Below are 27,222 nucleotides of genomic sequence, written 5' to 3'. Positions count from 1 at the left end.
ATTCACCGTGTCTGTCTGTGGGTCCTTCTGCAGACACGAGCACTCATCACAGTTCTGACGGGACGGGGGCGATCATGGCCAAAATAAATAACATTTCGACGCAAAAGTAAGAATGGGAAATAAAAAAATAGGGTGACTAAAAACAGGAGTTGTGATCTTATCGCGCAGGGGGGAAAGGAGCCGCTGTGCTGTAGCGCCCCCTCCTGGGGAAACCTGCAAAAGCAGCAGGTCAGGCTTGCTGTCGTACAAGTGCAGACATGCCGTCTAACTGGAAATGCAGAAGAAAAAAAACCAGATCCCGTGCGTGTTGTGGGTGTGCCCGAATCTGGAAATAACCCCAGCCTGAAGAGGACAAAGGTTGAACCGCATTTCACAGCAACTTTCCCCAGCTGGAGAACTTCTGCTCAGCACCTGGATGACAGCAGGAAAGCCCCTAATCCACCAAAAAACTGGGCTACTTTCAGCTGGGCGGATTTTTCAGTGGAATCTTGACAAATCTCACCATGCTGAGTTTGGGATCTAAGAAAAAGGAGGCTTCCCCCAGAGTGGAGCGGTGCGCCGAGCAGCTGCCACAGGTGAACTCAGTTCTTGTGTCTTTTGCGTGATCACACGTGATCAATCCAGGCTGAAGCGGCAGGATTTGGCTCTTTCTTGGCGTCAACCTGCAGCCGGAGGCAGCCTGGAGACTTTACAGCAATTTAACTTCCTCAAATCAGCCTGGTTGTAAGTTTCCCCCCAACCAAGCAGAAACCTTTCAGCCAGAAACTGAGCAGCAGAGTCACAATGAGTTCCTGTCAGGTTCCACATATATGCGGTTATTGTACATTGTACCAGATCAGGTTCCTCTTTAGAATCAACAAACCTCTGTTTCGCTGCTGATGTGTGTGAAGAGATGAAATAAGCTTTTAACTTCCCGGAGATCAGCCGTTCCCGGTTCAGGAACACTTTGGTTTCGTGACATCAACCAAAGTGTTCCTGAACCGGGAACGAGTGACCGTGAGAAGTACCTGACACAAAACAAATAGTTCCCAAAAATTCTTCTTTTTTTTGGTGCTTATGTTCTTTGTAATCTTGTATTTTTTAGCAAATTTTCTGAAAGAAAAGGGAAATGCTGGAATATTTAGGGCTGCCTCAGCCCCCCCCCCCATCACCACCACACACACACACACACACACACACACACACACACACACACACACACACACACACATGTCCAGATGTCACTGACGGTGGGTCCCTGTTGCTTTCAGCTGAGCAACGAGATGCAGCTCAGCATCATGAACAAGGTGAAGAGCGGAGAGCTGTCCATAGAGGACGCGCTGGACCAGGCCAGGAAGGGGGGGACGCAGGTGCTTCAGCAGCAGAGCCAGGCTGAAGAGGTGAGGCCTTGGCTGTGTCCCCGACCGCGTGTCCCTGAGCTGGGGACAGAGCGCTCCAGCCCCGTCTGAGATCGGTCTGTGCTGAATGAAAAAGCAACTCTTCTTCAGCGGCTTTCTTTCATCTCTGTGGTGAATTGAGGACTAAACTGGGGACACAATAAACTTTTGTTTGTCTGTCGCTTCTTAACGGTTATGGGATGAGTTGCTTTTCCTGTTGGTTTAGTTTTAAAAATTCGCTCCAAAAGAATGTGGGCGCCGTCCCCGAGGCAACAGACCACCTCGAAGGCCATTAGGGAAACGTTCTTTTTCCTGGTAGATTTCTTCTGCACTTTAAGTGAATGGGACCTTGTTTTTTCTGTTCACGTGCGCAGGAGCAAGAGCCAACGCAACACAACTTCAGCGTGCACAAGCACAACCGCTACCGGTGGCAGAAACGGGTTCTTCAGGTGAGCGAAAGAACCAAACAGGAAGCGCTGAAGTCGGTATCACCAACATTAACTGAACAAGCCCTGATATTTAATGATATGTGAGTCAACGTGCACACTTAGTGACCTGACCCGACTGGGTTATTAATGGCTGAAGTGTTCCCTGGATTCTTCTTCAGTTGACAACTAACATCCACGTCAGGCTAGAGACTGTGGGCCGGCGTTGAGCACCCATTAAGGTGCCACATGTGCATTTTGTGACTTTCTAGATCGATTTTAAGACCAAAATGCTGTGCAGCATCCAGAAAGGCATCGTCCAGCGCCAGCTCTCCTTCTCACGGGTCAAGAGCTGTGACGACGGGGCTGGATCCAGATTTTCCATTTCCTTTAAAGACCATCATGATTATGAGCTGGAGGCAACTTCCCTGGAGGACAAACACAAGGTCAGCGAGCGTGTGTGTGTCTGTGTGTGTCCTGTCTTTTCCCCGTAGCTCTTCTGACCCGGGTGATTCTGCTCTGTGCAGATCACTCAGCTCGTCAGTCAGATCATCTACGGGAACATATACGGCGTCCCGGAGGGGGGCAGCACAGACCCAGACAAGGAGCCTCAAGCGAGTCTCCGTGAAGGCGTGCTGTTACTCCACCGCGGCGGCCTGGCGTCTTTCAGATGGGTGAAGTAAGGATGTGCTTCAACGATGGATGAAACCTGTGATTAAGGAGGTTGGTGGGGAATCTGGAACCAGCGTTTTTCTTCTCCAGGTATGAGGTCTGCCTCCACCCAGGCCAGCTAACGATGACCCCCTCCAGGCAGCAGATCCCTGCAGATGAGGAGGGCGCCTCATACGCGCCCATGGCCACTGTGGTTCACCTGTCTGATGGCGACACCAGGGTAGAGAAGCTTCACAGCCCCGACACCTTCACCCTGATCACCCACAAAAACACGTACCAGTGAGTGACGATGGCTCGGCGGAGGAGGTGGGCTTCAGCCTCACCACCGTGTCATTTCACCGGCATTGAAAGTTTCCCTTCGCAGGTTTCGCCTGCCTGCTGTGAGTGGCCCCGGGGCCGTTGAACGGGAGCGGGACGCTTGGGTCCAGGCGATTGACAGACTGTGTTCAGAATGGAAAAGGAAGTCGATGGGGGAACACGCCTTCGTGGGCCAACAGACTTTGAGAAATATCAGCATAGAAGAAGAAGCTGAAGAGCCAGAGAGGACGGTCTCGGAGCTGGAGCCAACTGGTGGATCTGGTGGTGACGTTTGCCCCCCAGGTAACCGTGACGCTGCAGACGACCAGATTGCACCAGATCCTTTCTCCGCTGGTGCCGCAGAAAGCGATCCGTCAGACCCTAAACCCGTCCCTGGATCCAGGAGGAAGATGTCTGCTTCAGATGTTGGGCCCGAAGACGCGCTCGCCGCCCCCCAACCCTCTCCCACCTCCTCCCAGGCCTCACCCACCCACGAAGCGTCCACACCTTCTACCTCAATCCACCAGTCTCTCAGCCCTGAATCCAGACCAGCAGCTGCCAACATTCCATTACCCCCACCCCCCCCCACCATTGCCCAGGAAGTGCAGCATTTCCAAGAAAAGGCACACCAAACCTTTCCACTGGGACGTTGTTGCCCCCGACAAGGTAAACTCAGCCGCCCCTGGACCCAGGAACGTGTTTATCAGGAAAGCCAATGTTTATGTAAATTTGATACGAATTCCCACCCAAAAAGTACATTTAAATGTATGTAAATTTACCAAAGGGATGAAAAAGAGAATTCCTGCTGAGCACTTTTGCTCATTTTAAACCTCGTTCCTTAGAAATGCCGTCGAGTATATCGCAAGTTTCAGCTTGGTTTCACTTCTTTTTCCTGTTTTCACCGATTCCAGGAATCAATTACTCTTTTTCGGTTGTTATGTTCTGTTCAGAGTGATTATGTTGTGACTGTGCTGGATGAATTTATTTCTTTGCAGATTGAAAAATCCTTTTGGATGCAGCGAAGGAGCAGGAGGATTGAAATCAACACAGCTCGCCTAATTGAGCAATTCTCAGTAAAAGACCTGGGGACGTTGGGTGTACCTGAGCCAAGTAATGGCCAACAAATAATGCTGAACCAGAAGATTGCACACAACTTCAGTGAGTAGATCCGCACGGCTGAGATTGGCCTATTTCTCCTGTGTACTGAAGTCACAGTATGAATTGAAGCCTTCTTTTCCCCACCACCAGAAGGAAGCGCCTAGCCCACAGGAAATATAAACCGTCAGTTTTGATTAAGACACTATAATAGCCAGTTCAAAGAGTGCTGACCTGGAATCTTTACTGCTGATCCCAGAAATGCTGAAGCTTTCAGGCTGTAATGAGACCAAAATAGAAACGTTACCCAAAACAGCCTGCAGGGGGCGGTGTGTCACCAGCTGCTGCAGCTCTAAACGCAGTGAGACGGTTAAAGAACATTTTCTTTATCTTAGCCGATGTCACTTTGCTTTCCATCAACTGATTGATTTGTGTATTTCACGGACCGGAATAGACGAGAATCTTCCAAGACTGTAAGTTCCTCCAGGGGGAATCGGTACGAGTGTGTGAACCGGCAGCATAATGAGAGTTCACGGTTATAAAATATGGATCAGGGATGTGAGCAGCAGTGACAGGGATTTCCTGTCTCAACACAGAGCACCCCAGCACTGTGAGTGTATGTTCCTCCCTGACCTGGAAACTTTGACTTGTATGAGGAGCAGCAGCTGACTGATGGCAGCCTGCAGGTAACCCGGGGCCACACATCAACCTGCGGCTGGATTAAAACAGCCTGTAGTTACCTTTGATATAAAAAGCCTATGTCTTTTTCAAGGGTATTTCACTTAGATATCAGACCAACAACGTTCATTCATGTATAAAAGCTAGTAAATATGAAGGTTTCGGCAGTCCCGCCTTTCTGAGCCGTTTATTCATGCAGACATTTATGCAGCCAGTAGACCAAAGGCACTTTCGGCATGTTTGAATGTTAAAAACGCGCGAGGGCCTCCGGATTCCTGCTCCTACCAAAGCTGCATATCAAAAACATCCCTTCTTTCTCTTGGCATCGCCTTCGCAGTGACACCCAGAGCCCCCCAGAGCCCCCCTGTGCTTGTTTGCCTGTTTGTTGTCACAAACCTTCCTAGATCAGTGTTGGTTTTCTGCTCATGGCTCAGTCTTTGCCAGGGGTTTTTATTCATCTGATCTCATTATGCTGGCAGCCGTGAGCGCATGCAAAGCCTGGCTCCGTGTAGCAACAGCTCAGCAGACTGTCTAACAACACCTCGATGAGATAATATGAGACGCTCATCAATAATTAAGGAATAAGGTACGAGCATTTAATCAGCAGCGACTAGGAGGCTGCACCATGGGCTTGTTGGGTTTCTCAGTCAGACACTGAGGGAGAGAGAGGAGCAGGAGGTGGTTAGCGCTGGTTTAGCTAATCAGCTAATCAACATGAAGCTCATGATCGCGCGAAGCAACAGCTGCATCGGGAGAATGCAGAGCGATCCAGATGTGTGAAGGCCCTGAAAACCCAGACAGTCAGACGAAGATGATGACGTTTCTGGTGGTGTTTCTGTTTCTGTAGAGCAACAACAGAATGTTAAAGAAAGAAAAACTGCACAAGCTGTTGTTTTTCTCCCTCTAGGAGCTGATTGTTCCTCTTTAGTGAAGAAATGTTGCGAAGTGAAAGAATTCAACTTCTTTAACTGAAGGTTGAGGACGTTTGCTGCATCTCTCCACTCCTGGTTGGGCTCCACCGGGGTTCTGTGGGCTTGTTGGGTGATCTGGCTCTTCTCCCTGCGCCTGCTGCCTGTCTGATGAGTGGAAATGTCGCTCTGCTCATTAAAAGTGTGCCCGATTCGCCCTGCTCCCAGCAGGAAACGCTCCACTTCTGCACTCCAATTTTAGAGAATAATGCACGTATTGTCGGAGTGCCACTCAACAAAGAGCTGGATCTACTCTTGTGTTTTCATTTAATTGCCCTCAGCGTCAGGTTGCCAGGACAACTTGCCATGATTTAGATGTCTGATGTCAGGATTACTCATTTCAAAAGGTGACAGAGGGGCAGCTGATGAGGGAATTTCTGTCTCTGCTGTTTAACCTCATAGCTTCAGACACACGTTGCAGCTTCTCTATCAGCACGTTTGTTTGAATCGCTGCTGCATTTCCTATATCGGACTCCTAATTTAGTCCCGGAAAGAATAGAAAAATTTGGGAAAGTTGCTGATGGCGTAAAATTCAGTGTTTGGAACTTCCATGAATGTTGCAGCAGAAGTCCTTCAGTTGGACTTTTTGGGACGCAGATGTTTTTGACCACCTCTGGTGTTTGTAAAAGATGAAATAATTATGTAAATGAAGTGAAAGATCCAGAATTTTGATTAGTAATTGGTGCAGGAAAGCTGGCAGCTTTAAAGCCTTTGGAGTGAACTGATTTTGAAATCTTTCGCTCTTCTAGACATTTTCCTCAAAAGTTTCCCAGTGCAGCCGCGAGAGCTCAAGGACAAACTCTTCATCATCAGCGAGGAAGACGGAGGACTGTCTGATGAGCACATCACATCTCTGCGAAGGTACGAGTTTATGCTGAAAAGAGAGGAAAAACTCTCCGAAACGCTGATTCCTACTCTGTGGTGAGCTGAACACTGGCAGGAAAAATGATGTAGCCCATAATAATCCCGACACATAAAGTCCAGCTGCCTCTAAAACTGGAGTTCACTGGATTCCGTGGTGATGAATCTTGCCCGTGCACGTTCGACACGCAGTGGTTGGAGCGGGGGGGCACCTGTGGAGCTGCTGTTTCCTTCACAGCTCTGAGACTAAACAGCAGCTTCCAGAACCTTTTACCAGAGCAGCTGACTAATAAAAGATTCATCCCTGGTTATTTGCGGAGATGGAAACTATTGACGCGCCCTCGGGAACGTACGACGGGTAGCGAGCAAAACGCCGCCTGGTTCTAAACTGCAGTCTGAGCAGTGGCTGATGGGATGTGACCTCCTGCAAGGCGGGGGTGGATTAATGTACTGTGTGGGGGATTTTATTTATTCCACATGAAAACATAATATATATTTTAATGCCGGAGCCTGAGGAACACAATCTTGAAAGACCCACTCCCAACAGGTGCTGCAATATTGATGAGCAGCGCCGCTCCGGTGGCTCAGAACCCGGCTCATGAAAAAGTGAACGCCTTCGGTCTGAGGTCAGAACTCACAGATCCGACGGCAGGAGCGCACCCGGGCTTCGGGTTCAGCCTCCGAGCAAGCGAGGGAGGGAGTGGCCGGGCCCATCAGCGTCCCCTCCGTCACGGAGGTGGGGGGGTGGGGGGTGGCGAGCGGCGCCAGGCGTGCTCGGGTTAACACGGGTCGCTGCGAATCACGGTTTTACAGCCGGTCTAAAGAGGGGAAGCTGGAGATGGAGACATGAATCTTTAAATCCAAATATTCCATTCTTACTGCTGCTGCTGCCCAAATGTTGTTTTTTATTCTGGAAAACAACTTCCGAGCCAGGAAAACACACTCGCATCGATACCTGGGACGCCGCACGGCTGGTGCAACTCTGTTGTGTTTGGATTCCCATTGTCCGTGTTTCTCTGCCGCCGCGCTCGTGCACGCCGGCGAGCATCACGCGTGCCGGCGCCTCATTACTCACAAGCACGTGTGAATAATCAATATTAGAATAGGGTTAATACGCACTGCGACCTGTCAAAGCAACACAAGTCGCTGGGATGAGTATTTATTATAGAGGCGTTCTGGGCCGACGCGCTGTCCTCGCCGTCCAGCACCGGTCCGCTTTAGCTGAACGCGACGTCTTTTGGCAGAACCTTTGAGCCGGTGTCGGAGCCGCCTGAGCTCAGTCTCTGACCTCGTGTTTGTTGCTCTGATTCCAGGTACGTCCCCACCGTGGACGACGTGGAAAAGTACAAATCCCACAAGGGCCCAGTGAGCGAGCTGCATATTGTGGACCAGTACATGATGGAGGTACAGTTCACCAGCGCCCAGCACGGCGTGGCCCGGCCCAACACGCCCGGCGGTGGCCAGGCTCTGGTCCGCAGAAGGATCAGGAATATTTGAGTTTCCTCAGCGTATTTAAGCACCAATGCTGTGAGAATGTGATCGTTTTGGCTGTTAATCTCTCCTGAGAACAGGTGAGACGAATCAGTCGGTCAGATAGCAAAAGGATCTATAAATATCTCCCCGTGACCTTCTGTCAGACAGAGCGACCTTTGGCTCCTCGAAGACGTTGCCTGAGCGAGCAGCCAGACGCCTGTGCGGTGATTGATTAGAGGTTAACGGACTCAAAGGTCGACTCGGTAGCTGAGCCGCTCGTTTCAACGTGCGCGTAGCTCTATCGAGCCGCCTGTGGCCGAGCCTGCGGCGTCCGCTCTCACCTCAGGCCGCATCAACAGAGCGCCGCGGCAACAGAGCGCCGCGGCAACAGAGCGCCGCGGCAACAGAGCGCCCCGCCGCAGCGCCACCTGATCCGTGTCCCTCTCTTGCAGATGTGCAACATCCCCTTCCTGAGCACACAGCTGGACCTGCTGCTGACGCTGAGGGAGCTCCCCGTCGGCATGAGTGACCTGCAGCCGGTGAGTTCTCGCCATCTCCCCTGGAGTCGAACATCTGCCGGCTCAGTCTCTCTGCAGTCCAGAGAGCAGGAAGCCACCGCCGACGTCCACATCACCCTCCTGAAGGCGCTCGCTGGCGTGAAGCTTCAGCCTGAAATGAAAAGTCAATCCGGAGACAAACTGACATTAACGCGCGAAAGCTTTTTTTTGTGTTCGAGGCGGTGGGAGCTCTTGCTGGATGGTTAATAAAAAGGCACTTTCTCTTCATTTGACGGCGAGCGGAAGATGGAGCCTAATCAAATCAAGTGTAGATGATGTAGAGCAGACATTTCAGCCCTCTCTCATAAAGCCCGCGTCGGGTTCCGTGATGTCCAAATCAGTGAACAGGTTTTCTTCAAAGACGTTAGAATCAGACAACACCTGGTGCATCTTCTGGCCGGAGCGTCGGGAAGGCTTAAACTGCCCGTTCTTCCCGTATGAACTTCAGTTTGGCTCATTACGCAGAAACCTGACACGTCTACTCAAAAATCCCTTTGATGATGTGAAGTCAGAGTTTATTGATCTGGTTGTTCTGTGTGGGTGAAATTCCAGGAGCGTTGTTAGTCAGGATGATACAGGTGGAGAACTTTAGGGAGCGTTGTTAGTCAGGATGATACAGGTGGAGAACTTTAGGGAGCGTTGTTAGTCAGGATGATACAGGTGGAGAACTTTAGGGAGCGTTGTTAGTCAGGATGATACAGGTGGAGAACTTTAGGGAGCGTTGTTAGTCGGGATGATACAGGTGGAGGAGTTTAGGGAGCGTTGCTGTTTGTTGGGCGGGAGGATGTTCCCACCCAGCGAGCCTCCGGGCGCCTGCTTGTTTTTAAAAATGGGATTGTGCGGCTCCTGTTCCTTTCAGCTCGGCTGCCTCCGTCCTGATGTATCGTCTCTGCGACTGTCTAAGAGCGAGCAGAAACACGCACGAGAGCGATGCGCTGGAACCCTCCGCCTGCCGCTGCCATCCTTCTCTGTCGGGAGCGACAGTTGTGCGTCGGCAGGACGGCGCCGCCAGAAAGATGAAGCGTTTCATTATGTTTCACTTTAGCGCTTCCTCCCCGCCTGAGCCGCCTCCTGACGGGACTTCAGCTCTTCCTTAAAAGGTTGTTTTCCTGCTCAGACCGGAGTGTTCGTGATGAACGTTCCAAACCTGGCTGATCAGCTTTGGTGTGGCAGGAAGTAGGTGTGGAGCTTTGAGTGACGGTTGGAGGCCGACGCTCAGAGCCGGCGTCCCTGGAGACAGCCGGACAGGATTCCAGAATCACAGCCCATGTTTCAGATTAGTTTGAAACCTTTTCTCTCTATGCTCCTGATCCGTGCTCGGCAGGTGTTCAATGCCGATCTCGTTGGCTTCATCTCTCAGGAGATGTGAGGTGTGCTGCCGCCAGATGGTGCCTCGCCACTTCTTCCTCATCTATCAAGTGTTTTCTTCCTCCTAGAACTGAGAAACTCTTCAGATTCATCCGAGCTCGTTTCTGGCTGTGAGCAAACACCCGCCTCTCGAGGGGATTCAAACCAAACTAGACGCCTTTTACAAACTGGAGCCGTTTGGATTTTATACACTTGAGTTGAGATTTGCTTTTTTGTTGGGTAGATTCCCAAAAGATTAATGCCGTTGTTCCGTCACCGACAGCGCGTCTCTGACATTTTAATAAACTCTTTATACACCAAGTCTGAGGTGAGGATTACACCCCCCCATGTCTCAAACCAGAGCCGCACTCATAGAGGTTGTAAAGTGTTATTATAGTCCAACATTCTTTGAAGAATTCCATATTAGCCTCTTTCAGATGCTCACTTCCACAGCCGGTAAATAAATGGAGCTGCTTTGTCTCCTCGGTCCCCCCGGTTGGTTTTTTGGGGGGGTTCTTCTTCACACAGCAGCATATGGTGGGAGTGTTGCTGTTGGCTGGAGCGCCGAGCTGTTTGTGGAGGACAAAACCTCCGGAGCATCAACTCCTTTTCCTGAAATCCCAACAACTTTGATTTGTGCTAAATAGGATCTGCATCCATATTCAACAGAATCTGCTCTCAGATGGTCAGAGAGGCAGATAAGAGACATCCTGGAGGGATGTAGACACAATCACGAAGCACTCCTGATCTCACCAGACAGCCGAGCTCTCATTATTCACACATGAGGTCGGATCCCGACGCAGGAGACCCCCAACGAGACCTGGAGTTATTTGTTTGAACCCGGATCGGCTTCATTCAGGCTGGAGTACGGATGAAAACAACCCGTTTGTGTGTTTGTCTTGCAGCTGATTAACCAGAAGATCCGAATGTGCACACAGCTCAAGAGCTGCAGGTCGTTTGTCTCCGTGCTGGAGCACCTCCTCGCCATCGGCAATTACCTGAATGAGAACGCCAGGAAGGAAAAGGCCAAGGGAATCCGCCTGTCCTCCTTAACCAAAGTACGAGTCTGACCTTTGAACGAGCTTCCCCTCGCTGGCAGCCACGACAGCTTCTCCGTGGCTCCTCATCCCTCTGCTGCTGCTTTCTGACCCAGTCGGGCCACATCAGGTGTGGACGCGCGTGTAGCTGCCGTCACAGGAGACGTCACCTGTGCCCAAAGTCCGGTGAGAGCGGTGGAACGAGTCGGCCTGGTGGCGTCTCCTAAACGGGGCGGCGCTGATGGTCTTTTCTGAAGACCTCCTCAGCGCCGCTGAGGCTGGATCCAGGCGATGGTTGCTGGCGTGTTGCTTCAAAGCCGGAGGAAAGGGCTGTCATTTAGTTTAGCGTATTTTAAATTGCGTGTGCGACGAGACGTCTTAATGTGCTTCCTCGGTGGATGAAATATCATTATTGTCAATTAGCGAGAGGTGGTGAAAGCTAAAACCTATTTTCTTCCTCCTGCCAATTTGCATTTTCGACCCTCACGTCCCTCTAATGGGAAGGCTGAGGAGGCGGCGCTCCTGCCGGTAAAACATCCCGAGCTGCGTCTAATGAAGCCGCACGTCCGGTCCGGTCCGGTCCGGTCCGCTCGGCCTCGCCAGATGAATGACCAGCGCCCAGTTTCTCCAGAACCGTCTCTCCTTCTCCTGAGCCCCTTGTGCATGTCTCATGTCCCCCCAGGGCCTCAAATTGGCAAACAAACAGAACCTTGAAAAAGTGTCTGTCAAAGATCCCGAGCGGACGCCCTCTGCATGCCAATGAACGCACCCTAAAGTGCAGCGGCGCCGCCGCTCTGACCACGGAGAGCGTTTCTAGTTCTACCAGTAATGATGGAAAATGACTGCGTGTTTCTCATGCAGATGAGAAAGTCCTCTCGTTCGCTGCCTCGCTGCTCATTCTACTGTTTTGCCCCTCCTCAGCTGTCCCAGCTGCGGGGGAGGGACAGGGGCTTCACCCTGCTGCACGCCGTCGTGGAGCAGATCATCTTGCACGAGCCGAGTTTGGCCGCTTTTACCCAGGAGTTGGCGGAATTCGAAACCATCCCAGGAGGTGTGTTCCACCTCCCATTTAATCAGAATTGAAGAAAAGAGCGGTTCTTTTGTACGTTTGAGGTGAAATTCTCTCTCCTCCTTTTCGTTGGACAGCCTCCATCAAAGGACTGACCGCAGAAATCGATGGTGAGGAGATCAAAATGACCCCCATCAGATATTCATGAGCAAAAACTCAACTCTAAACTTTAAATGACCAATTTAATCACCAACCAATTATTATTCTTCTGTCTGTCTGTCTGTCTGTGTGTGTGTGTGTGTGTGTGTGTGTGTGTGTGTGTGTGTGTGTGTGTGTGTGTGTTCCAGTTTTGAAGAACGAACTACAGAAAGTCATCCAGTACAGAAAAACATCAAAGAGGAAAACTGGAAGCCAACAGGCCAAGTTCTCCAAAGACCTGAAGGTGAAAGTTTTCCCGTTGTTTCTTTTGCTGTTGCTTTAAAGTTTTGCCTTATAAAAGCTGCAAAATAAAGCTGATAATAAAAATTTCAGCTTTTGTTATTGAGCATAAATGCTGAAGATGAGGAACTGTAGACGCCTCAGGCACAACTGTGGAGCTGAATGTTAAAATAATTGCAATAAAAACAATTCAAATTCAGAAATGTAATGAATTAAGGAGCAACGCTGAACAACAGTTGAAATTTATATCTTTTCACCCCTTTTGTAATAAACTGTTTTTGTCCAATTTGTGTTTGCAGCCAAAACCTTTCTTCACAGAACAATTAATGATGTGTTTCTTTAAGCTTATAATTAGCATGTAAAACCTGCAAAAGTACTTAGTGTTAGATTAAGCAAAATTAATAAATTCATTTCATTCCTGCAATAAATGATCCCACTAATCTCAGTCTGTGAGAGTAACGTTATTAACATTAGCTTTAACTTTAATTTTAACATTGACTTTAACATTAACTTTAGCATTAGCTTTAGCATTAACCTTCACATTAGCTTTAGCACTGACAGCATCTGTTCAGCCATTGATTAAAGGTAAAAACAAACTAATTTCCCATTTTTTCGCCGCAGACGTTGATCGACAAGTACAACACTGACCTGTCGGCGCTGACGAAGCTCTGTGAGGAGATGAAGAAACTCTACTCCACCATACTGGTAATTATTGCTCCTTCTCCACTGGGCCGAGGCTTCGCTCTCCAGTCCTGTGGTGCAGGAGGCCCTCTTCAATTATTTGCCACGACAATCCCCCACAATCCACTGGGAGAGCCCATGTGTGTCACAAGGAAAGAAAAGTCAACAAGGTTGCTTCTGTCTTATTTGGCCTCCTTAACGTGCTGCACAAGGACACTTCAGAGGTGGTGCGCAAACGTGCTGTTACTGATGATCACAGATTAGTGAGAGCAGAAGAACCTCCTGCTGGATTTGCAATGACGATAGTTTGAATTCCTTCATTCCTGCATTACTGAGAAAGGTTTCCCAGGTTTGTGTGAGGAGCATTCCTCGTCCGTGTTCCTCCATCCCTGACACCAGCCGTGGCGGCGACTCTTTCACTCTGAGCTGCTGTTAATTATGCGGATGCAGCTCATCTCCTCTTTGACCAGCAAAAACAACCATTCCCGCCACGGCGGCGGCTCCCCACCCCTCCTCTGAGGATGATCCATCATCTCAGCGTCCACGCTCCCCTCCGCCTGCGCTCACCACTGAGATATTGCGATCGGGGAACTGTGGGCTCAGAAAATTGTGTTATATTAAACCCACAATTGGATTCTGTGCTTTGTTCCTGTGTGAGGAAGCGAGCGGAGAAGAAAAACCTCCTGAGAAGCTCTTTATTCATCTTCTCCCATATAAGAAGCAGCGGAGAGACGTTCCTGGCTCCTCTGGACAACAATACTGCCGATGTGGAGGGAGTCTGTTCACCACAGGAAACCCTTTTTCTGCACTTCCTGTGTGTTTTCACACACCTGACGCTCACTAAAGCCATGTTGATTAATTGTGGAGAACGTGGTCCACATTAATTACCAGACAGGAACCTCTGAGCCGACTTGGCTCGTTGGCTCCTGATTAGGCCCGATGACGGATCATCACGCTGCCGATATATTTACGTGATTGTGGGAATTGTGGGAATTGTGATGAGTAAATCTCAGGGTGTGGAGCATCATCTCCCCACCGGGAATAATCTGCTTTTGTGGAGTTTAATGTCACCTTTGTAGCGGCTCCTGTAGGCTGGGAGATCTTTAATGTCCTCAAGTCAATGGTGGAATTGCTAATTAGTCTCATTTTCTCCAGAATGAAGCCTGAAATATTCCGATGAATCCTCCGTCTCAGCTCTACCTGCCTCATATTTAGTCACATCTCGTCACTGGAAAGAGAATTCCTAATGATGCTCTTGAACAGTCACCATGCATATTCATAACACATCGAAGGGCCTCATTAATTTTTTTGGCAGTTGAGTTTGTGGGGGGGCTTTTTTGTGGCCGTTACTCCGGAGGCCTGATTTTAAAACAGGAGCAGAGATTTTATGGAGATTACGTCGCTGCGAGGTCTCCTAAAGCTGCCGCTTCCGTAACTTTAAGAGTTCCGCTTCCATTTAAAGACAAATTAAGAGTGAATCATCATTAATGGATTCCATCAGCAGCATTCTGTCTCCCCCCCCACACACACACACACACGCTGGTCAGGCTGCAGGAACCATCAGCTGATGTTCAGGACATCAGGTCACGAGGACGTGAGGAGCAGGAGCAGCAGCTCCAATCCTCCCCTCTCAAAGGTGTTTTCACACTCTTGCACCGACGCCTCTGAAGCGTTTTTACACGTTCAAATCTCGTTTGTCTTCACCTTCTTTACGGTTTTTTAAGGGCAGGTGTGTGTTCGCCGGCGTCAGCTCTCTCTGCTCACACACACCTTTTTTATCTTGAGGGACTTTGTGCTCTTCCTGCTGAGCTCGCCTGACTTTCGGCGAGACAGGCGACAATGGGATGTTTCAGCGCGCCGGCGAACGCGGCGACACATAAAAGACACGTGTTTGAACCGGCTCGGGCCGGTTCTGAGTGCAGCCGCCGCCGTTTAACTCGGACTGGAGAGCGAGGATCTGCATGCAGGGAAGGGAATTACCAAACGGCACCTTTTCACCTCTGAAATGCCGACAGTTTGGTTTTTCCAATTCCTGCTGATTTATCCGATTAACCGGAGCGGGGGTGGAGGCTCCCCTCTAATGAAGCAAACGAGGTGATTAGGTGGCATCGTTGCGTCAGCGTGGACCAGCCGCAGCCGACCGTGTTGCTCACCATCACCAGGTCCCAGCGTTGCCTCCTGGTTGACTCCTTCCTCTCTCCTCTCTTCAAGGTCAAATTCGGCGAAGCTGCAGATCAGGACTCCCAGGAGCTGTTCGGGCTGATCTCTCACTTTGTCCACGACTTTAGGAGGACTCACGCTGACCTGAGATCAGGCGTGACGGCTGTGGACCAGTCCAGCTGAAGCTTGGACCTGGCCCCCATGTGGAGACGGTGGGAGCAATAAATTACCTGAGAACCACTGAAGTGATGTCATCGTGTCTTTTCTTGGAGTCCAGTGTCCCCCCTGAAGCTGCTGCAGCTCCGGGACGTCTCCTGTCCCTTCTGGAGGAGTCCAGGGCTTCTCCTGGTTGTGGAGCTCAGGTACAGCGATGTGACGGCGCTTCACACGTTGTTCTGCCTTTCAATAGCCTTCAGGAAGTCGTGGCCGCGACTCCGTGAATGAAAACGTGACCCTCAAAACTGCTGAAAGGATGAAAGAAGCGTATTCTCCAGGAGCAGGACCACAGGGTCCAGCTGGAGGAGCAGGTTACAAAAGAAACATGGCAGGCCCACTGCGGCGGGGGCAGAAACACGCTTCTGGGCGGGTCGGACGGAGGCGTCTGCAGCTCGCTCTCATTTCCACTACTGGAAATTTCAGTGCCAATGTGGATCTGACGCCTGGTAAAAGTGAGTCGGCTCTTTTTTGGCTCAACGCGGCTCCGTCTGCGCCAGCGCTGATCCAGGTGATGTGAGGAGAGGCTGGACTTCCCCCCCCTCTGTCTTTTATGGATGACTTCCCTCTCTGAGTAGAGATCACATCCAAAAATCATTCCCAGAGTGAAAGAATAATGCGATCCGTGTGGTTTCAGCCGGACCGTTTCCGTCCGGATGCAGCAGAAGTGGCAGCAAACGAGCTAATGTGCATTTTTATCTGAATAAATTACAGTTTCTCGATGATGAATGAGCACCGGCGGGTCGACAAACCGTAGAGGCAAACATATAAGTATGGAACGAAGGAGAAAAATTGGAAAATTAGACCTTGGGTGCAAATATCACGGTGTCAAGACGTTATTGTGGTTTATTCACAATCTGCTGGTCAGCCTGCAGAGGGAATATTGCAGTAGCTGCAGAGCAAATAAATATCCCACGGAAAGGGGAAAATATACATGGAAATATCATCCATTAGTCAAAGCATTAGCACGTGTCTGCTACCAGCAGCGCCACAGGCGGCCTCTGGTATTAACCTGCACTTTCAGGTGAATTCGTCCCCAGATTAAAGAAATAAATTCAAGAAAATGCCGACATTCATGAAGAAAGCTAAATATGAGTGGAATTAAGGAGGGGACCATCTGTTGGCGGTGCAGGTAACACAAAAGCTGTTAGAAGAGCAGCGATTCTGGCTGCTCATGAGCTGGTCACATCCGTTTTTGGACAGGTTGTTGGTTGAAATCCCAACACTTTCGCCCCTTTAATGGAAATTCCTCACCTGCTGATGCAAAGATCAAACGACCGCCCTCCCACATGCTGATCTAGAGTCTCCATCAAATGAGGGTTTCTAGGCTTTGTTCATTCATTCGTGGGACCTGAATTCTTAAAAAGAAAAACTCTTTTTAATGCCAGAATTCACAGCAGGTGTGCAGAAACATGGAGCTCAGGTCTGAAGCTTTACGGTGAGAGCAGGACGATCCTCCTGGAGATGATCCACACCTTCAGGTTTCCTCATCGTTGCTGAGCTCCCCTCGGCTCCTGGAAGAACATCGTGGAGGCGCTGCAGCGACCATTTCCTGAGGGGCTCCAGGAAGAAGAACCCGACCAATAATCTGCCTCCCCTCGTCGTCCTTTGATGGTGCGTTTGGTTTATACACCTCGTTACCCTCTGAAGAAGAGTTCTCCACCTCTGTGTGGACGTCGTACGACAATAGAAACATTCTAAATGCAGCATAAAGTTCTCTTCAGTCACATTTTTACGCCTTTTCAAAGATAGATTTCATTGGTCTCGATTTCTCTTTGCTGATTTATCTGCACTCCACGCGGCAGATTCTGCTCATCTGCAGATTAATTTCAGCCAGAAAGTAGATGTGACACTTTGTAAGTCAGAGAAAGGGCGCAAGAATTGATCTGCCGCTTTGTGGACGCCTGTAAATAACACGAGGACACGGAGCCGAGTGCTCCAACCTCTAATCCTTCGTCAATATCTGCGCAGGACACCTGAAACGACATGTTAAATGAATCCAGCACGACCTCAGACACTGACAAACACAAGCGACCCCAAACGCCCCCACCCAGGATGATGTCACCTACACAGGAGCAGAATCCCAAATCTGTGTTAAAGTCAAAGCCGGAAGAGTTTCAGCCCACCCGAGATGATGAGGATGAGGATGATGATGATGAGTCACTGCATTACAGTCAAACCAGGGTGGACGCGCATCCCTGCTGCGCCAGCAAACCCCGTGAAACTCTTGCCTGGTTGCATTTTCACCTGCATATGTGTGTCACAGAACCGGAACATGCCACAAATCTTCATGTTCAGGGCGTCTCCTCCTGTGTCCGTGTCATTTGTGAGCCACTGAATTGAACTAGGGAGCAATTTCAGCGCGCTTTAAATTGCAAAAGAGGCAAATGATTAGAACTTGTAGCCCATGTGCGTGCGTAAAGTGGCTGTCGGGGCGCGCACACTAGTCACAGCACATCACTGCGTGGAGCAGCTGTGGTCAGATGCTTTATTCCGAGTGGGAGTGAGGGTTGTGGGCGCTTCCTCCTCTCTGTCACCTTTTCTTTTGGAGCAGATTTCTCTCCAACCACCCGCATGTTCTGATCAGGCGGTAACAGAAGCCGAAGATGAGGCGCGTGTCGGCAGCAGTCGGTGATGCGGGTTTGGACTTTATTTTTCCCGTCACACATGAATATGGCACATATCCGGATCCATTAGGAGAGCAGCAGCGTCAGACGCGTCTGTGGCGCTGGAGACCAGGAGCGGGACTGGGACTCTCGTTCAGCGCAGGGCAGGGGACGGTCTCTCCGCTCGACGCAGCCATGCTGAAGCCTCTCCTGCTGGTGCTCAGCTGCGTTCTGCTCTCGGGGGTGGCGAGAGCTCAGAACGACACGGAGCCCATCGTTCTGGAGGGGAAGTGCCTGGTGGTGTGCGACTCGAACCCGGCCACGGACTGGAAGGCTTCTTCCTCTCCACTCGGCATCTCCGTGCGCGCCGCCAACTCCAAGGTGGCTTTCTCCGCAGTCCGGAGCAACAACCACGAGCCGTCGGAGATGAGCAACAAAACGAGAGTAATCTACTTCGATCAGGTGAATCTTTTGAGCTCTGCTGTTGTTCGTCCTCCGCTTTGCTTCTTCTCTATCACACCTGGGTCTAGTTTTTGTATTAACCTGCCTCCTCGAGCTCAGTTTTAACTTATAGTGCGCGACATTGAGTGAGGCTGCATTTGACATGTGGGTTTTAGCAGGTTTGAACAGATTATCTGGGGGCACCCTGCGGAGCCAGCGCACCCATGCTTCGGCCTGAGCACCCCCACCACCTCCTCCTCCTCCTCCTCGTCCTCCTCACCCTCACACAGTTGTGCAGGAACAAACAATCATGCGATTGTGTGATTAGTCATGCAGGTGGTGGGCAGAAGTGTGTGTGTGTGTGTGTGTGTGTGTGTGTGTGTGTGTGTGTGTGTGTGTGTCAATCTTTCAAGCTTTATCAATCTTTATTTATAAAACGTCTTTTACAATCAAAATTGTTTCAAGGCGCTTTCCAGAATCCCAGGGCCTGACCCCAGACAAGCAACAGTGGCAAGGAAAAACTCCCCTTTAACAGGAAGAAACCTTGAGCAGGACCAGGCTCATGTAGGGGGACCCTCCTGCTGATGGGGGGGGGGGGGGGGGGGGGGGTAGAGAGAGAGGAGAGGAGAGGAGAGGAGAGGAGAGGAGAGGAGAGGAGAGGAGAGGAGAGGAGAGGAGAGGGGAGGGGAGGAGAGGAGAGGAGAGGAGAGGGGAGGAGAGGAGAGGAGAGGAGAGGAGAGGAGAGGAGAGGAGAGGAGAGGAGAGGAGAGGAGAGGCACAGAGCACAGAAACACACAAAAATACGATATACGTGTGTGTGTGTGTGTGTGTGTGTGTGTGTGTGATCCTGGCCACAGGTTCAGGTGTGTTTGCAGCCATATTTGTCACTCCTGTGTCCTCTGTAGCCTCTCACCGCCTCCTGCAGCCTGCTCAAACATCTCGTGTCACGCTCTCGTTTCTTCTTCTGTGTCTCTCTCGCAGATTCTCGTGAACATCGGAAACTACTTCACGTTTGAATCGGTGTTTTTGTCCCCAAGGAAAGGAATCTACAGCTTTAACTTCCATGTCATTAAAGTGTACCAGAGCCAAACCATCCAGGTATCGTCCTTCTGTCCTCACCTGGCTGATAACTGCGGAGTGTGAACGCGAGAAGCTGCTCAGTATTTAGCTGAAACGCACGACTAGATGTCTCCTCACCGGCCGGAACCAAAAGAAACTTCTCTGTTTTTCAGGTGAACCTGATGTTGAATGGAAAACCGGTGATCTCCGCCTTCGCTGGGGACAAAGATGTGACCCGTGAGGCTGCCACCAACGGGGTCCTGCTCTACCTGGAGAAGGAGGACAAGGTCTACCTGAAGCTGGAGAAAGGGAACCTGGTTGGCGGATGGCAATACTCCACTTTTTCGGGCTTTCTCGTGTTTCCTCTGTAATAAGAAAAAGAAAAGAAGATTGTAAACTTCCCGACTTCATAATGTGTCGTTGCCGTGTCATCAAGCATTGCTGCCGCCTCCGTCTGGATCCCTCCATCAAAGAAAGCATAAGAAATGGAAATGGATGAGAACTTAGGAGGGAAAAGTGACTTTAGATCCACGTTCTCCGGAAGTGGTGAGACCTGAATGTTCCCTATCTCAGCCCGCCTTTCTGTCTCCGGGCGGAACACTCAAACATCCCAAAAGTACTTTTCAATCTCTGACTTGTCTGAATATTTTAACCATGTCGGTGTTGCTTTTTTATGGCCAGTGTTGCGTTCAAGAACATCCGCAGTTTGGGTGTCAGCTGTATATGCTTTTGCTGCTTGTTTGAATGTCATCATCGGGAAAAGTTGGTTCTGTCCCGCGAGACTGGGTGAACTGGGATTGTAGACGGAACCATTACTAAATGTCAAGTCATGACATTCAAATCACAAAATAGGGAAAACTACTTAACTTAACTTAAAAAAGGATAAATGATACCACTATTAAACAGCACCAGCGTATTAAATTCAGTAGACATTTAGCATCTATGTAAAGGGGCTCGTGTTTAAATATCTCACTGTTAACATGGTCATAATGTGCTAAAGTTGTTATATATTCTAAAAGCTGTCTAGATTTTTAAAAAACGAGTCGATGAGCATCTCACACACTGGACCGTGACGATAGGTGGGACGATTGGGTTGGAGCCCAGAAGATTATTCTGTTAATGAGCACGTAAGGGTTGGTTACAGGAGATCTTCCCTCACACATGGTTGGGGGCTGATGCCGTCTGTAAAGGCTCTGAGGATGAACCAATCACAGCCAGCCGTTGCTTGTTTCGGCAATCGTGACGTCACAACGCTGATGCAACCTTCACGTGTGTAATCGTGATGTGTGTTTGTGTGAACTGTGGCGTTTGCATCATGTACAAGATGGTCGTGCTTCTGTGACGCTGTCAAAGGTTTGGACAGGGACAACTTCAGCCAATCAGTGTGGACATTAGAGGTCAGAAGGTCAGCGTATCGGTGAGGAGGCCGCGGCTCGCCCCTGTGCTGGTTCTTTAAGTCCAGGGGTGCAGCAGACGGACAAATAATGATGGTGAGAGGTCATTAAAGGTCAGCCACAGAACCAGATAAAACAATTAGTTCAAGAATGTTCGGCACATCATCAAATTAAAGTGTGATAATCCATCAGAGTTTAGGCAGCCCGGGAGGAGGTTTTCTTCGGGTAAAGTCGTCTTTTCTTGTTAAATCCCAGACTTAAACCTAATTGATTTTCTACTTTTTGGATTTAACATGTCCTCCAACCAAAACAGCCCCATCAGCCAGACTAAATGGGACAATTGTTCCAGACATCTGATAGTATTTGATGTCTGCAACGTGACCAACTGCATCCTATTGGACTACCTTTCAAACACCGGTCAGGGTCACGCCCAGGGTCAGGGTATTCAGAGGTATTTTCTGCTTCTCCACATGGCTGAGTTCACCCATCAGCACAGCATTTACAAATCATTTTAGGGACAGAGAACCTCTCATGGACTTTAGCAACTTCTTTCAGTGCAAGTAAGCTAACAGCTATCACAAGAGCCACGTTTTTCTTCTCCCCACAGGTAGCGCTTGCATTCAAAGGGGGAGTGTAGGTTGCTGAAAGCTGTTTGCATAATTGGGATGTGGGAGTGTTGCTTGTTGAGGACAGCTGAGATTGAGCTATTAAATAAATATAACAATCTAGACAGCAGTTTGCTTCATCCACAACATGTTTGCTGTAAAAAAAAAAAAAAAAGAATAACTGACTATAAAGTTGCATAGATAATCTCTGCTTTTTTAATAGACTTGAAAACGTCAATGCGGGGTTATGGACTTTAATAAAGCTTAATGGGCATCTGGGAGCCACTGGTTTACCTGCTGATATGAGACATTTTTCTGTCATATTTGGGGAGGAGGAACAGCATCGGATGGGCATCCGGGGAAAACTGATGACTTAATAAACCCTTAACTTTTGCTGTTGAAGTTGCTGTGCTGTGGAATAGTTCCTGCTTGCCCTGCGTGTGTGTGTGTGTGTGTATCCTGTTCATCCTAATGTAATGAACTGGACCCAGGGTTCTGAGGGTCGTTTTTTGGTGCTGTTGTGCGTGGGGCTGCTGGGCGGCTGTAACCTTTTGAGTACGGTAAATGCTTGTCGGAAGACATTTTTCAGATTTGTAAACATGAATGGACGAATGAAAGCAGCTCCTAAAAGCCTCCTCCACCTGTGTCACGGGGCTAATCCTCAATAATGTAAGTCCAGAAAACACAGACACCCACTCGCTGATCTCTAAACACATAAATGACGGAATTCACTGAGAAAACTTGCTGTTTTTAGCGACGCAGGTGTGTGAATTCTGCCTGTCTTAAGTTACCATGGGATTCACAACACAAGCAGAACAAACGGACGTATGGAATAATAAAGGACCAGGATGAATATGATGATTCTTAAAGACCCCCCCCCCCCCACACACACACACACGCACACACACACACACACACTCTGCTGCCAGACTGACTCTCAGATAAGGTCCAGAGTAAACACATCCTTGAATTTCATTAGACATCCAACAGAAGGTCACCTGGGGAACTTCGGTCCCTGTAGTTTTACGCTCTTATTTCTCCGAGAACAAACTGGGCTGCATAAGAGCTGCAGGCTGGCAGGTGCGCACGGTTGTATTTCAAACGTAACCCCGACCTTTCCTCTGGCGTCTCCCATGTCCAATATGGAGGGTGTTGAAACAGTGCAGCTCTTTTTACAGGCTGTTTCCAGCGTTCCTGCCAAGAACCTCAGGAAAATAAACACATCAAAACAAGCTGCTGTAGCTTTTACAACATGTTAAAGATGCATTTTACTGTAACATATGTGATATTTAAACACTGGGATTGAACATTCATTGAACATTCATACATGCGCATATCTAAACTCCTTTAATCTCCTACTACTTTTACTCAGATCGCTCCAGCCTTCGTTGTTTGAGGAGCAAAAACAAGCTCAAAAACACCTGCCGTGCACGTCGGCAGCCTTTAACCAAACCTGCCGTGCACGTCGGCAGCCTTTAACCAAACCTGCCGTGCACGACGGCAGCATTTATTTCACTCGGAGCAGAAACAGATTATTATGGGGAAGAGGGAGAAGACGTTGGTTTAGGCTGATAAATGCAAATGTCAGTTTTCCTTTGACATTTCTACAGTGTGAAATGTCACAACAGCACACCAGGATCGCGTCTTGTTCCGCCTTTCTTTTGTTTGACTTCAGGCTTCAGTCTGTATATGAAAAGACCTCAGTGATGTCGCTGAGTGGCAATAAAACCCAAAAATGGGGATGAAAGTTTGCATTTGTAAAGTTATGAAACAGCCTTTCCGACGCTTCCGTTAGCTGCCGCGACTTTAAGTGAGCGGTGTCGGGACTCTGAGGGGGTTTGTGATGGATTCGTTTGGAAATGTTCCTGCGGTTCCCCTGCAGCCACGGTTCTGCCACCTCTTGGAACGGCACCTGAAACATGAAAACATGACTAAACCTAAGCCTTCACCAGCGGCGCCCGCCCGACCCTGCTGCCTCGGTTGTTGGCACAGATGCTCAGGAGATCTGAAGCTTCCCGTTTCCACCCGGGGTGGCGCTGAGACGTGGCCGCTGCTGAGGCTTCAGCTGGAACAGAACCGGACCGGGAATGTGGAAACAGAGCTGGAACAAGCTGTGAGCAATTATTGATGCTGTATATTCTAGATTTTAAATGAAATCTTTTCCTTTGATGTCAGAGCTTGTTGACATGTTTTAACGGTCGGCTGAACCGGGCCTTCGGAGGCTGAACCGGGCCTTCGGAGGCTGAACCGGGCCTTCAAAGGCTGAACCGGGCCGTCGGTGTCTTCCTTCTTCACCAGCTGTTAAATCAGAACATGGCTTGCTTGTAAAACCATCCACAGGGGCTCTCCTGGCTCCAGTTTCAGCCTGTTTCAGAGCAATTACAGGAGTGCAAACAGAACCGCTGTGGGATCCAAACACTGTACTGGACAAACAGGCAGAACACGTGAGCGCTGCATGCTAATAAGCGTCACACTGGAGGGCTGATTTGTTGGACTGAAGGGCTGAAAAAGCAGCTTTGCATGCAGCTCTGCTCTTCAGAACACCTGCCGACCTGCAAAAAACTCTCCTTCTGATTTCAGACCAGTGAATGAAAGCTGATTTGGGGTGGCTCAAAGGTCGCGGTCGGGGTCGGAGCGGCTGCTGCGGCTCGAAGGGATTCTGAGTGGTGACATTTCAGACACTTCATTACCCAAACGGTTGGAACCTGCAGGGGAGCACAGAAGTCTTTGGCAGAGTTCAGCAAGAAGGGAGGAAGTTGAATCATCAAATGAGTCCAGGTGGATTTTACAGAAGGGCAGATATGTTTCCCCGGACGTAATAAGGCAGCTTCGTCAGTCAGGGAGCAGCAGACAGGTTTTATTCTCCGCTTCAGCGTTACACAGATGTGAAAAGACTACGTTTGCCTCCCCCAAAGAATTACAACAAATTCCCTGGCACAATATGTGAAATAAATTGGTGGTGGTGCGTGAAAGAGCTGCCGTCCAGCTGCCACAGGTCACTGAATAGATTCAAATTCCATCACATATTATTACATCTGCAGATGATCTTATCTCCACTCCGCTGCTGCATGTAGACAGAAGCAAGATTTACTTACTGCAACCCCTAATTTCATATTAAAGCCACCCCAGCCATCTTCAGCTCCACTCTTCCTCCTGCACGTCTCCTTGATATTAAACACGGATGACGTGCGCTGCACTCAGGATATTGTCCTTTTCCTTTGGACGCGTTCCAGAGCGAGACGGGCTACATTATGTCAAGAAAAGAGCAGAACTTCCATAGAAACGGAGACATTGTAGCTGAACAGCCCGTCTGTCTGGTGAAACGGGCCCCTGCGCGTGCACGTGTGTGTGCACTACCTACTGACGCTGCAAGTCAGTAATGACTCAGAAGAAACGTGCAGGATATTCTTTGATGGAGGAGCATTTAAGGTGAACATCTCCCAGTAGAGATGAAGGAAAGGTTTCAAAAAGACCCCTTGAGCGATGCTCTTCCACAGGTGGTAGAAGAGCGTTGTTGACTATATTTAAGCCTAAAGGTCGTTGTGACGTGTCTCCTGAAGACACCCACCAAATGGACGTTTTCTGTGCACGCTGGGGAGGTTAAATGCAATAGCGCCTTAATAAATACCAGCAAAAGCTGCATTTCTAGCCATTATTTCAAGCTCATTTTCCCAGTTGGTTCCATTAAATAGAGCCCAGTCAGAGCAAAGTCCAGGTGCTCCAGTGAAAGCTCAATAACCAGCTTTCATCTTGTTTTGTTTTGAATTTATGGGGACCTGCACCATTAAATGAACAATAAATAGATCAAATAGTAAAAGAACAAGTTAACACCTATAGATTAAGATGTTTAGACCTTCAAAAAGGGCTTAAATAAGGGCAAAATGTTGAGGTTTAGATGTGTAAGTGTGGCCGTTATGAAACCACACACCTGTGCATAGACAAGTACAGGTGAGTTTGTCCTTGGGTTCATCTTGGTGATCTTCATCACATCTTTATGTTCAGAACGTAACATCAAGGCAGCCGTTTGGGTTCCCACAGTCCAACACAGAGGAGCTGGAATGTCCTGGTCTAAAGAAGGCTTACTCAGCTTCGACGTCGTTCTTTTCTTCATTCAGCAGCACTTGTGTTTGAATTCTCCTTCACTCAACGAGTTGAAAACCAGCTTTGCAGTTCTGCTTTAATTGGTTTGATCATCTTTCATGTCCCGTTAACGCTGTTCGTGTCGGTTTCTGCAGTTCCTGGTCTTGATGTTCGACTCCTCTGGGGCTCGTTTCCAGCAGCAGAACATCCACTTTCCAACGTTCTCTCGCCGTTTGATCACTCTTGATCATCATACTCCATTTTCCTTGTTTACCTTTGTTAACGAGATGACAGACACGTGCGGACTACCAATCAGGAGCCAAAGTGCTTCACACTTTAAAAAGGACTATTATTCGAATGAAAACACTTCTCGGTGATTACAATGATGGCTCTGGGTTTAACACGGCCACTCAGGTGGATTTCAATCAGCTTTCCATGCTTCCGGAACACCACGATCAAAGATTGGAGCTGGTTACGTCGGCAGAAACTCTGGGCTGTTTGTGTCGCGCTCAATTCCTTTAGGAGGATTCTGGAGTATCAGAAAACTTTCCTGGGAGAATCTCGGTCTGCCAGAAGTCATTTCCTTTGTTTGCCTTCCAGTTTGTAACGGACTTCATTTGCCTTGGGACGCTGATTCATGAATTCCTTTGGAAACCTTTGAGGGAGGCGGCTCATTCAGAGCTCCCCAATGAGCGACGGAGGTATTCATATGAGACACCCATTACACTAAACGCAGCCCTTCTTACACTTAATTATTCCCGACAGATTCAGCTGAGCTCACAGGCTGAATGTATTTTTTAGAAGTCTGATCACAGAGCGCCAAAGATGGAGGATCGCCACGTAAAAAGCGGCATGTTTGACGCCTGCGTGGGGGAAACAGAGGCGCCGGCCTTAAAGGTGAAGTAAAAACTAGACACAAAGCAGCAAAACAAGGGAGAGATGTTCTGATCCGATCATGATGCTGTGAAGCATCAGGGACGCTCCTTTAAGCACACGACGATGCAGCTCTGATGACTCACAATTTGATGAAACAGATGACGATGTTGTCGCACTGCTGTAGCATGGGAGCAAACACAGCCCCCCTGTTTTAATCCAATAAGTAATCCCGACACCTCGGAATTATCTAGGTGCAAAATCCATCCCGACGTGCCGGAGCGTCCTTCAGCAGCGTGCAGCAAACACGAGCCCCTAGCGGGGACCAGTGACACACTGAGCGGGTCATCATTGAAATCCGCTCTAGATCCGCGTCATGATGAAGGAGCTGCTCCGCCGTTACGGTTGGGAGCTTTGAGGATTGTTCCGCGGATGAGAGCTGAGAAGATTTAGAAACCTTGAGATAAGTATAAGGCGGTAAACTTATCGTTTGGTCACGTGCAGCTAATATTCTGTAATACTGGGGGGGATCACATTAGCATCAGCCTGTGACAGTGGAACCAGAGAGCGCAGCAACGTGCACGCAGGTCTGGGACAGCAGCCAAAGCTCCACTTGCCCAGATTTTTCTTCCCAGAGATCTATGAAGGCGTGAAGATGTGAAGTCTGCATCCATCACTGAACCCACATCAGGAGAGTCCCCAGCTGGGTTAACTTCACCCGTCAGACGGACGTGGTGGTCTCACGTGGATAATTTACCTACCCTGCCATCAATAGTAGCAGCAACCATCAGAATTAACTGTAAACAACCAATATTAGAACATTCAATTCCCAAAATAAACAAGGAAAACTTTATCATCTCAGTTTTCTCATAAACAG

General features: G+C 49.2%; 2 protein-coding genes across 2 annotated transcripts; both read left to right on the top strand.

Annotated features, from left to right (window-relative positions):
- The first annotated feature begins 503 nt into the window (after positions 1 to 503).
- Positions 504 to 15,319, top strand: LOC101069890 (formin-like protein 13). Its single transcript, XM_029833419.1, has 18 exons — positions 504 to 575; positions 1,251 to 1,379; positions 1,751 to 1,825; positions 2,074 to 2,247; positions 2,329 to 2,480; positions 2,564 to 2,752; positions 2,838 to 2,853; positions 2,993 to 3,436; positions 3,766 to 3,928; positions 6,261 to 6,372; positions 7,686 to 7,776; positions 8,298 to 8,384; positions 10,655 to 10,807; positions 11,708 to 11,837; positions 11,933 to 11,965; positions 12,143 to 12,237; positions 12,855 to 12,938; positions 15,126 to 15,319. Exons 1-18 carry the CDS (start codon positions 504 to 506, stop codon positions 15,255 to 15,257), a joined length of 2,331 nt encoding a protein of 776 aa, XP_029689279.1. The 3' UTR covers positions 15,258 to 15,319.
- A 53-nt stretch (positions 15,320 to 15,372) lies between these two features.
- On the top strand, positions 15,373 to 21,884 carry cbln4 (cerebellin 4 precursor). Its single transcript, XM_003963580.2, has 3 exons — positions 15,373 to 18,355; positions 19,316 to 19,432; positions 19,567 to 21,884. The coding sequence occupies exons 1-3, from the start codon at positions 17,894 to 17,896 to the stop codon at positions 19,762 to 19,764; spliced, it is 777 nt and encodes a 258-aa protein (XP_003963629.2). The 5' UTR covers positions 15,373 to 17,893; the 3' UTR covers positions 19,765 to 21,884.
- The last annotated feature ends 5,338 nt before the right edge of the window (positions 21,885 to 27,222 follow it).

Source organism: Takifugu rubripes, chromosome 3 (genome assembly GCF_901000725.2).
Source record: "Takifugu rubripes chromosome 3, fTakRub1.2, whole genome shotgun sequence".
Taxonomy (NCBI): domain Eukaryota; kingdom Metazoa; phylum Chordata; class Actinopteri; order Tetraodontiformes; family Tetraodontidae; genus Takifugu; species Takifugu rubripes.
The sequence above is the reverse complement of the archived record's forward strand: the minus strand, read 5'-3'. Positions and strand labels throughout refer to the sequence as shown.

Excerpts from the sequence above, each read along its gene's own strand:
- LOC101069890 (XM_029833419.1), top strand. The coding sequence starts at position 504 with ATGCTGAGTTTGGGATCTAAGAAAAAGGAGGCTTCCCCCAGAGTGGAG. Across the intron at positions 1,380-1,750 it reads AGCAGAGCCAGGCTGAAGAG|GAGCAAGAGCCAACGCAACA; the intron begins GTGAGGCCTTGG and ends TCACGTGCGCAG. Across the intron at positions 8,385-10,654 it reads GCATGAGTGACCTGCAGCCG|CTGATTAACCAGAAGATCCG; the intron begins GTGAGTTCTCGC and ends TTTGTCTTGCAG.
- cbln4 (XM_003963580.2), top strand. The coding sequence starts at position 17,894 with ATGAGGCGCGTGTCGGCAGCAGTCGGTGATGCGGGTTTGGACTTTATT. Across the intron at positions 18,356-19,315 it reads GAGTAATCTACTTCGATCAG|ATTCTCGTGAACATCGGAAA; the intron begins GTGAATCTTTTG and ends TCTCTCTCGCAG. Across the intron at positions 19,433-19,566 it reads ACCAGAGCCAAACCATCCAG|GTGAACCTGATGTTGAATGG; the intron begins GTATCGTCCTTC and ends TCTGTTTTTCAG.